At 31.8% G+C, this 9,943-nt stretch overlaps 2 protein-coding genes across 5 annotated transcripts; one reads left to right on the top strand and one right to left on the bottom strand.

Annotated features, from left to right (window-relative positions):
• Positions 1 to 410: 410 nt before the first annotated feature.
• On the top strand, positions 411 to 3,413 carry LOC137835122 (Protein kinase superfamily protein). Of its 4 annotated transcripts, XM_090302434.1 has the most exons (7): positions 442 to 747; positions 828 to 865; positions 966 to 1,103; positions 1,191 to 1,529; positions 1,843 to 2,097; positions 2,202 to 2,335; positions 2,916 to 3,413. In XM_090302434.1, exons 3-7 carry the CDS (start codon positions 968 to 970, stop codon positions 3,114 to 3,116), a joined length of 1,065 nt encoding a protein of 354 aa, XP_090158560.1. In that variant the 5' UTR covers positions 442 to 747; positions 828 to 865; positions 966 to 967; the 3' UTR covers positions 3,117 to 3,413. The 4 variants fall into 4 exon arrangements, 3 of the variants coding, with proteins under 3 accessions (XP_068499570.1, XP_068499568.1, XP_090158560.1); XM_068643469.2 differs by lacking the exon at positions 828 to 865 and having other exon boundaries at positions 411 to 747; XM_068643467.2 differs by lacking the exon at positions 828 to 865 and having other exon boundaries at positions 411 to 747; positions 934 to 1,103.
• Positions 3,414 to 3,458: 45 nt separating this feature from the next.
• Positions 3,459 to 7,945, bottom strand: LOC137835124 (fatty-acid-binding protein 3, chloroplastic). Its single transcript, XM_068643472.1, has 5 exons — positions 7,579 to 7,945; positions 5,319 to 5,420; positions 4,355 to 4,510; positions 4,055 to 4,269; positions 3,459 to 3,891 (listed from the first exon to the last, which is right to left on the bottom strand). Exons 1-5 carry the CDS (start codon positions 7,793 to 7,795, stop codon positions 3,733 to 3,735), a joined length of 849 nt encoding a protein of 282 aa, XP_068499573.1. The 5' UTR covers positions 7,796 to 7,945; the 3' UTR covers positions 3,459 to 3,732.
• Positions 7,946 to 9,943: the final 1,998 nt, after the last annotated feature.

The following is a 9,943-nucleotide window of genomic DNA, read 5'->3' as shown; positions in this document are numbered from 1 at the left end:
CTCTCCTCAAATAGAAAAGTGATAGTCAACATTAATTGACATAAGTGACAGTGACTTGTGTTTTATTAACTAAGTGATTTAGAGAATTATCTATTTTATGCGTGTTCAAGTAATGTTTATTTAAATTGATTCTAGTAATGTCGGTTGAATGTGCAATAAAAAATGTTGAAAAACAATTTTCTATTGTGTGTGTTCAAGGTTTTCGGGGCTCTACCTTAATCCACTAAATCAATCCCTTGACATTGTGTTCTCACACAACAATACAGACATTTTTTATTGGTTTTATCCTCTTACCTATGCTTTCCATGAAAATTATGCAAAATAGGTGTCATGTCACAATAGTTTGTTTGGGCCAGGGAGAAGATATGGACAGACATAAAATAAGGTAGGCCTTCTTCATGTGAAACTTTATAATCAGATATACCTTATTTTCAAAAAGGTGTTTTACAAACTTCTATTTTCCTCCTACCATCATCATCATCATCTTCAGTGATCTTCCTTTTCTGGTTAAACTTAGGCTCCACCATTCTAGGATGTAATTATGGCTAGTGAGAAAATAACTCTGAACTTCCCTTCCTTGTTTCTCTCCTCTAAACAGTTGACAAGTCAGTGAAACTTTGGCTCCTCCAGTCTGTGAAGGTGGCAGCTATGTTCATCTTCAGATGCAGTCGTTGTACCAGAAATTGAAGTTTTGAAGTGATTCTTCTAAGCAATCAGAATACAACAAAATACTAGCCCAGAATTATTGTGAGATTTCCTCCTCTCCATACATGAGATTTATTTCATTCACGAAAAAAAATAATTATAGTTCTGAATATTTTGTGCAGCAAATTTTCAACTTGTCCTCGTATTCCAAATTCTGCAAGTTAGCAATGAGAAATCCTGAACTAATGCATGACCTTAATTGGCTATTTTAATTTTCTGCATCCTCAGGTTCTTAAAATTTAAGCACTGGCTTATTGCAGAAATGAGGAATGCCTTGATTATAGCCTTTTCCATAACCATATGCTTCATCGCTTTTGTGATATCCAAGATTGTTATTTCAGTCCTCCTCTACAAAAGATGGAGAAGAAAACAGATGGTTCATGAAGAAGGCTATCCAGGTATGGAGGAAAAAGGGGATTTTTTTTTACTTTAGTTCTTGCAGAGAAACTATTAAGACAGTAATGTGAATTGATTGCATAATGCAGGAGGGAAGATAGTACTATTTAGGTCCTCCGAGCTTAAATCTCTCACAGCTGATGCGATCTTAAAGAAGACACAGAAACTGAACAACAAGGACATCATTGGGTCAGGTGGTTATGGTGTGGTTTATGGACTAAAACTAGATGAATCCACAGCCTTGGCAGTAAAAAAACTAAACCGTGGAACTGCCGAGAGAGATAAAGGTTTTGAGAGAGAGTTGGAAGCAATGGCAGACATAAAACACCGCAACATTTTGACCCTTCATGGATATTACACTGCACAACATTACAATCTTCTCATATATGAGCTAATGCCCAATGGAAGTTTGGACTCCTTTTTGCATGGTACGCATTTGTTTGTTTCTAAAACTATGTTCCCAACATTTGGTAGAAGTCAAAAGGAGAGGAAATGGAAGGAAATTATGAAATAAACATTTTGATGCATTATAGTTTTTACTATTGACTCTCTTTTATTCTCATATTTTCTCTACCAGTATTCTTAGTTAAAATTCAAGACTAGGATGAAATGGTTTGGTTCCTCTGTTATTCAGCAGCACATCACGATTGAGGAAGTACAAGTCTCTTCTGTTGGTTTTATGATTTGGAATTTTGTCAAATGATAATTGAGTTTCTAATTGCAAAGTCCAAAGTGATGCAGGGAGATCAAGGGACAAGAAGTTTTTGGATTGGCCAACCAGATATAGAATAGCTGCAGGTGCAGCTAGAGGAATATCATATCTTCATCATGATTGCATCCCTCGCATTATCCACAGAGACATCAAGTCAAGTAACATATTGTTGGATGAAAATATGGATGCCCGAGTTTCTGATTTTGGATTAGCCACTTTGATGCAACCAAATAAAACTCATGTCTCAACATTAGTGGCTGGAACTTTTGGATACTTGGCACCTGGTATAGATGCAAACCAGCCAAATACAGTTTCTACATTTCAAACTACTTGTGCTTCAAATTGATTTTTTTTTTCTCTTACAAGCTTGATTATTGTTTGCATGCAGAATATTTTGATACAGGAAGAGCGACACTCAAAGGGGATGTTTACAGCTTTGGAGTTGTTTTACTGGAGCTTTTAACTGGGAAAAAACCCAGTGATGAAGCATTTATGGAAGAGGGAACCATGCTTGTCACATGGGTAAGATAAATTCTTAAATATTTCCTTTTATGATTATATTCATCAAACAAGTTTGAATTCAATAAGGAAATAACCTATATAGCACTTAATTTTTCTAATCAAGTATCATGTTTACTTTTAGCTCTATCATTGTGAAACTGGTATCAAGGTAGCACGGTTTGAAAGCCAGGGCCAAGCATATCATTCTATTTAAATTTGACAACAAGAAATTATGTGGAGATTAAAAAAAATTAAAAAGGAAAATTGGAACTTTGAAGCATTGACCTCGACTATGAATTGCATTAATCTATTAAACAGATGAAATCATAAACATATAAAGCTGTTAGCATTATCTATTGTGTAACTGAAAGAACAACATAAATAGGATATAATCCATTTAACTTGCTTTTATTCGTACCTTTATTACAAAGGATTTATAAAACACATTCTATTTAATATTAAAAAGGGATGTAATTTTTATGTTAGGTACCAAGTTTAATTAGAACAGTATTTTCTAGATCGTATCTCAAATTAATTAAGTTAGACCCAACTTTGGAATGAGCACTTACTTTCCAGAAAATCATTGTTATTATTGTAACAGGTGAAGGCTGTTGTTAGAGAGAACAAGGAGGATTTAGTCCTTGATAGTAGCTTAGGATCTTGTTCAATGCAAGAGGTAAATAAGGTGTTCAACATTGCAATGATGTGTCTTGAACCAGATCCTTTGAAGAGGCCAACCATGGGTGATGTTGTCAAAATGCTTGACCAAACACAACAAGATAAACTTGTTAAAGAATCCTGATGTTGACACCAAAACCATCACTCTGAACACTGGAGTTTCTGGAAAACCATCCCACAAGCGGTTGTGGAGCTAGACTCCAAGTTAGATGTAGCTTGGGAGTGCCATGGAGAGAGGGGAATGGGGGACATAAAAGAAAATGTATGGGAAAATTTGAATTTTGAAAGGAAAAAAATTGATGTGGCCTTGAGATATTAAGAGTCAGCCACTTCCTGGTGCCTATCAGCTTCAACAAAAAGTTTTGTAATTATTCAGGGACCTAAAGATTTTAACATACAGCGTGATATGATTAAATTTCAATCCACCAAGTAGAAGATATGTAGCTTTGGTCAGAGAAGAAAATATATGAAGTGATCTAATGAAGTGTTTTCTAGCAGAAATAGTAAATCAGAATTGATTTAAGAGTATACCTATGGCAAAATAAATTATTTTAAATGACTAGACATAAACACCCGAACTAGGTAACAGCTTCCATGTGTACACTGGACATACATCAGTAGACCATGAAGCATGCTTACATAGACGTCAGGAGAATATAGGTTAAAGCAATAAATTAACGATTGAACAATTTCTATAAATCAAAGATGTAAGCAAATTTCGCAGTAGACACTGAACTTTTCTACTTGAGTACTTTTGACAAGCCTTCAGCCACTGAAGCTTTCAAGGATGGAGAAACAGGACTATCTCCAAGGAATACATTAAAAAGAGCACAAGACACATTTTCAGATTCAATTGCAGCATCTACAGTAGATGGAAGCCCATTTGAGGAGACAGAAACCTGAAATCTCAATGGACTTTTAGTTAGAACATTTTAGACAGCAAAAGGTAAAATGGAGGAAAAAAAAAAAAAATAAAAAAATATATATATATATATATATATATATACACGATCTAATTTGTTTGAAGAAAATATCACAAGAAAAATATGAAAGTAGGCTTACAAGCAATTTGGAGGGCTTCAACCAAGTCAAAATTATGAAAGTTCCTTTCTTAAGAGGGCGATCTAGAAAGACACTACGGAAAATGCTCAAAGCAATTTCATCTGCAGTTGTAGATGCTGGAATTCTTGGTGATATGGCATCACTTAATGCCTCCCAAAATGTTTTACCATGAATATTTCTTGCAAGAATAATTTGCAATGATTTCCCAAAAGAAGCTGCAATCATATAAAGGCATATATTATCAAATTATTCATTTTGTGAGAGCATTGTAGAAACAAATAAATGAATATGAATTGTTACATTGGAAAATGGTCTGGAACAAGGAGGAATTCCCTTGAATAGCATCTTTTGATTGCCCTTTCCAAGCATTCAATTCACGGGTAATATGTTGATCTAGATACAAACCTGCAGTATAGACCTTAACACTAACAATCGCAAAAACATTCTCCCTGTATCCTGAAATAAGTATTGTTATCCATCAAAGTTTACAACATTGAAAATAAAAGCTTAACCACATTATTGAAACTTAACAAATGCTACTGGTCTTCAGGAATGGCAATACCACCGGCCGAAAAAGGATTTGCAATACAATACGGATGGAAGATTATTGAAATAAAAATAGTTTATAGCTGTACCAAGTTTTGTTTCCCACACAACTATTTAAAAAATTAATAATATACTTTTATCCTCCTATAAAAAATGCAAAGCCTTGTACTTAACATCAATTGTTGACTATATATTTCCCAAATGTCATCAGTTCACTAATTGCCAGTAACATGGTACAGACAAATCACTTTGTTGTGCTCTCACAAGAGGTTTGATTTTAGGCACAATGCTATCATCTAGTTAAAACGCCACAATCAATCGCGTGAAATTTATTTAGAAGTTCATATCCAGGAAAGTAAATTCCTCATGATATCAATCTATTTAGTCTCCCATTTACAGCACACCTTGTCCTAAAGAAAATTTTTGAAGCACAAAATAAACAAAAACAGTCCTGCTCCACATATGCATGTGAAATTTCCACAATATAGTATTAACAGACCATATTATGGTTTCAGACATATCAATCTTTGCTGACATGCTCAGATTTTTATCTTTTTCTATTCTAAAAGTCATGATACTATAACATAACTTTTGCTATAATATATATCTTTTCATATTAACATATCAAATTAAGAATGTAGTTGTATTTTATTTTCATTCGTGAAGAACATTTTAATCTTTTCTCTTCCAAAAGTCAAGAGCTACTATAACAACTAACCAGTTCCAAACAAAGTTAATGAATTTGAGCAACCCGGAAAATTCAAACATGTCTGCAATTTCACATTCGTTTCTGGCTCCTCCACGTATTCAGCATTTGCAGCTGCAATGATGAATTACAAAAATTAAATAAATTAGGCATCAGTTGAATAGGAAACGAATCAAAATAGGTAATATACCAAGATGAACATACCATTTCAGATTTCACCTAAAAACCAATTGAAATTAAGTAAAGTTGTTCAATAGATATATAAGTTAAGTCCTAAGAATTGAGGCTGGTGGTGCAAGACTTCCCAACAATCAATTAGCAAGACACAGAGAAGGAAAGATAATTTGTAATAAACTATTCACAGTAAACTGTATTTTCACAAATCAACCTCCATACCAACAGAAAATCCTCAGGCCACCTAAAATCTAAAATAGGTACAATAAACAACCTTAAAAATTGGAGCAATGGATAAGAAAAAAAAACAGTAACTCTCAGTTATTCTTTTACTAACTTGGCAAAATCAAATAACTAAACTTCATCCTCATCTTACTAAATAACCTGCCAATAGTTCAGCTTAAATTTGGATTGGGTCAACTTTGTTACCGTAGGATTATACTTCGAGGAGCAACTTGACATGACATATTAAAAGTCATCCTCATCTTACTGATAAAGCTGCCAATAGTATGACAGGCAATAGCTTAATTAATTGTAACTGATCTTGATAGTTTGAATGGAGTCTTATGTAACAGTATATGCAAACAGACTTCAAACTCCTAATGGAAATTTAGACACTTTACAAGCACCCTGATAGGGGAGGTTGCTTACAAGTTGGATCAACCACCACAATCTCAAATCCATAATGTCTTTCACGTCTCGCAGCTCAAGAAACATGTTGGAGCAGCAATGATTTCTAACAGATTACCTTTTGCAACTGAAGATATTGCTACAACAAAGGAGTCTGAACCTATTTTGGACAAGATGGCAATGAAGACAAAAGGCATTGTCGTGACAAAAGTGTTGGTTAAATGGAAACTCCGGCTACCTGACGACGCAACATGGGTGTTCTACTATGATTTGGAGAAGAAATTTCCCAATTTTAATCCTTGAGGACAAGGATGGTGTTTAGGGGAGGACATTGTTATAAACCGGCTGCTCTTTGTAAAAACGTTAGATGTACTTGTAAAAGCTTGTAACTCTCTCTTCTATTGCATATCTGTGGAACCTAACTTTTGTTGTAAATCATCGTGTCGTGTGTTTTACACCTAGACCTTTCTTTTGCTCTCTCTTTCTCCTTTTTCTCATCTTTCTTGTGCTACATGCTCTTCCTATCGTGTTATAGGCCCTCCTTTATCATATTTTTTTACCAACAAACTCGGGGCTGCAATATAAAAATAGAGGCACACGACGATGTTCGTTTTAGAGAATCTTTAAGCTTCCGGATTCTCCAAAAAGAATATAGCCATGCATCATACATAGAAGAAATCTCTTACTTTATGCATATCTAATATGGCTTTTAACTTTCTCTATCTGTTCAACAATTATTTATTCTTATTATTGTCTCACACGAGATGCCTCAAGTACAAGGTATTATTTGAATGTAGAGTTCAGAAAAGCAAATACAACAGCCTTGTCCCTTCTCACATTTATTCCTTGTTTAGAGATGCAAAAGGAACTACAGAGGACACCACACCCATGTTGAAGAACTATTACAACTACTGAAGTTACACTTCAGTGAAAGTCAGAAACTAGCCCATAAAGTATAGAAATAACAATAAAAAGAACAACAGCAGAATCTTCTCTACCATTTTTTTTCTCTTTCTCTTCTAGGCCTTCTTAAAGGTAAAGGTAAATATTCGTAGTACCAGTACAAAGAAGCAAGTTAAAAAAATAAGTTCAACTGTAACCATGTCACCCTCCAATTGAATATGCAAAAGCATTATTCTCTATTAAACAGGTTACCTGGCAGGACTAAAAATTAACATTTAGTTCAAAAAAATTCAAGAAAAAGAAAACAAAAAACACATATTCTATAGCAACATCAATCTAACATTAAAGGGTATGGAATAATCTCCACAATCTCGACAACCCTTAAAGTTTATTCCCCAGTCTGCATTGTTTATTTTCCAAGAAAGTACCAAGTGCATTCCAAGAAACAGTAGAAGAAACGAAGAGGGCAATAGAAATTGGCACTAAAAAGTGAGAGCTGATGAGAATTGAAAAGGCAAAAATAAAGCTGAAAATACTGACAGTAGTAGTGACCACAGAATCTAACCTGAAGATGAAGCAACTTGTGCAAGGAAAAGGGGTTGTCTTCTACTGCTCTTGTGTGAAGAGAAATGCATAGGGGTGGATGATAAGAGTGAGAAAGATTGGCCATGGCTGCTCAATGGCAATGTGGAATTTGAGACTCCTTTGTGAACAAGAATTCTTGTGGGGTGTGTGAGTGGTGAAAAGCCAAGTGCTGTGGAAGCTGCTACAGCTCCAGCCATTTTTTTAAGGTTGGATTGTGAATATTCAACAACGATGTTTGGTAATAAAATATTGAAAAGGATTAATAGTATAAGAATATACTAAGATTGGAGCAATCTGAACTGAACTGAACTATTCTCACTTCGGTTTTTTCGACCTTCTTACTAGCACCTTGTTGAAGGGATTTTCTTTTATATTTTTTCTTTGAATAATCTTTTATCTCTTAGTTTTTGTATTTAAAAGTCATTGTAAGTTATATATACTATTTTAAATTTTTTAGTTCATGACCTTAAATGATGAAAACAAATAATTAACATGTATTGAAACTAAAAAGAATTAAAATATATGTATTGATATATAGGTAGATTATAGCTACAGAAAATAAATGAATAATTAAACTAGTCCATTAATTTCATTATGATCATATTAATGTATATTTGAGAACTACTATAGTAGTACAGCATTTAGTATAGAGATATTATGATTTATTTTAAACTTTTTAGTTTTATATTTAATATAATAATATTTAAATGATATTTCTGTTTTAAACGTGTAAATTGGCAATAATTTAGTTTTAAAAAAAAATAGTATTAAAATTTCTTTATTATTTTTTTGCAAACTCACAAATTGTTATGGTTATTTTTATTTTTATTTATTTTATATTTTAGCTTTTTTTTTTCTTTAACTACTACCATATTTCATTCTTCATTTCTATTTTTAAAACTAAATAAACATGTCTTCTTTCCAATTAAAAATCTCTTATAATATTTTTTTCATGCATTTTAATTTAATCAATTATCCATATACTGTTTATAATTTTCAATTTGACCTAACCTAAACCATTTTATTTTCCTTTTTCGAAATTTGTATACATTGAAATAGTAAAAGTGAAAAAAAAAGTTGCTCGGTCTATTGAGTCAACCAGCTATTTTGATCAATTAAAAAAACTTCTTTAAACAATCATAATTCTAAACAATTAAAAAAATCCTATTTTTAAAATTTGAGTTACATAAATAAAATTAATTTCAATTTTCAATACAATTATTTATATATAAATTACAATACATGTATGTTTTAATGAAATAATATTATTTTTCAATTGTCTTAAAATTATAATAATTATTTTTTAAAACAAATTAACATATAAGGTCGGCTGGACCCAGTCCATTTGGATCACATCCTAAATAAGCCTAACGTCCCAATAAATATATATATATATATATATATATATATATATATATATTCTTCATATAATATATCCTAAAACTATAAGTTGCAAAGTCCATATATATAGTTTGTTTGTAATATATTATACTCCTACTTTATTTTGGAATACTTTTTTTTATTTACAACACCATCACCTTTTCTTACACAACACCAAGGTGATCTAATATTTCAAGCATTCATAATTTTGAAGATACAATTCACATGTATATATAAAAATAATCATTAACTAACATAATTCAATTCATAATTTCATATATTCCTAATCTTATAACAAAACTACTAAAAAGTTATATTTTGATTCACATTTTAAAATTATAGAAATATTTATAATTAATTTGTGATATTTAACATTTTCGGTAAGATTATTATTATTATGTCTTACTAAAGATTGACACCTAAATATGAAAAATAATTTTGATAATTCAACCTTAACTTTTATGTCAAGGTGATTCCTTACACTTATGGTATAAAGTCTGATGTATGAACCTCTTTCAACTTTTTAGCACCCAATATCTTATCATTTATATTATTTAGATTATTAGTGAAGTTAGGATATATTTTTCAATGAGTTAGTGTACTTAATACTACAATCACATTTTTCGTCATGCATGCTATTATCCTAGGTACCCAAACAATATGTTAGAAAAGAATATATGGCTTAGCTAAACCAAGTTGGGGTTAACTAGTTTTAATTTTTTTTTCAAAAGATTTGTTCTTTCTTCAAGTTCTTTTAAAATTGATTCAATTTGAAAAAAAAAAAAAGCAATTAATTTGGGAATTAAAATTGATAAAAGATTGGTTAACAACAATTTAAAGAAGATAGAGAAAGAGAAAGATTGTACAAAAAGTTTGTCTAGTTCAAGCTAATTAAATTTCACTATCTTTAGGAATTTGTACAAGCACTCAAAACAACAATTACAAAAACAAGACAACAAAACACC

Source organism: Phaseolus vulgaris, chromosome 5, assembly GCF_051622355.1.
Source record: "Phaseolus vulgaris cultivar YP4 chromosome 5, ASM5162235v1, whole genome shotgun sequence".
NCBI lineage: Eukaryota > Viridiplantae > Streptophyta > Magnoliopsida > Fabales > Fabaceae > Phaseolus > Phaseolus vulgaris.
The sequence above is the reverse complement of the archived record's forward strand: the minus strand, read 5'-3'. Positions and strand labels throughout refer to the sequence as shown.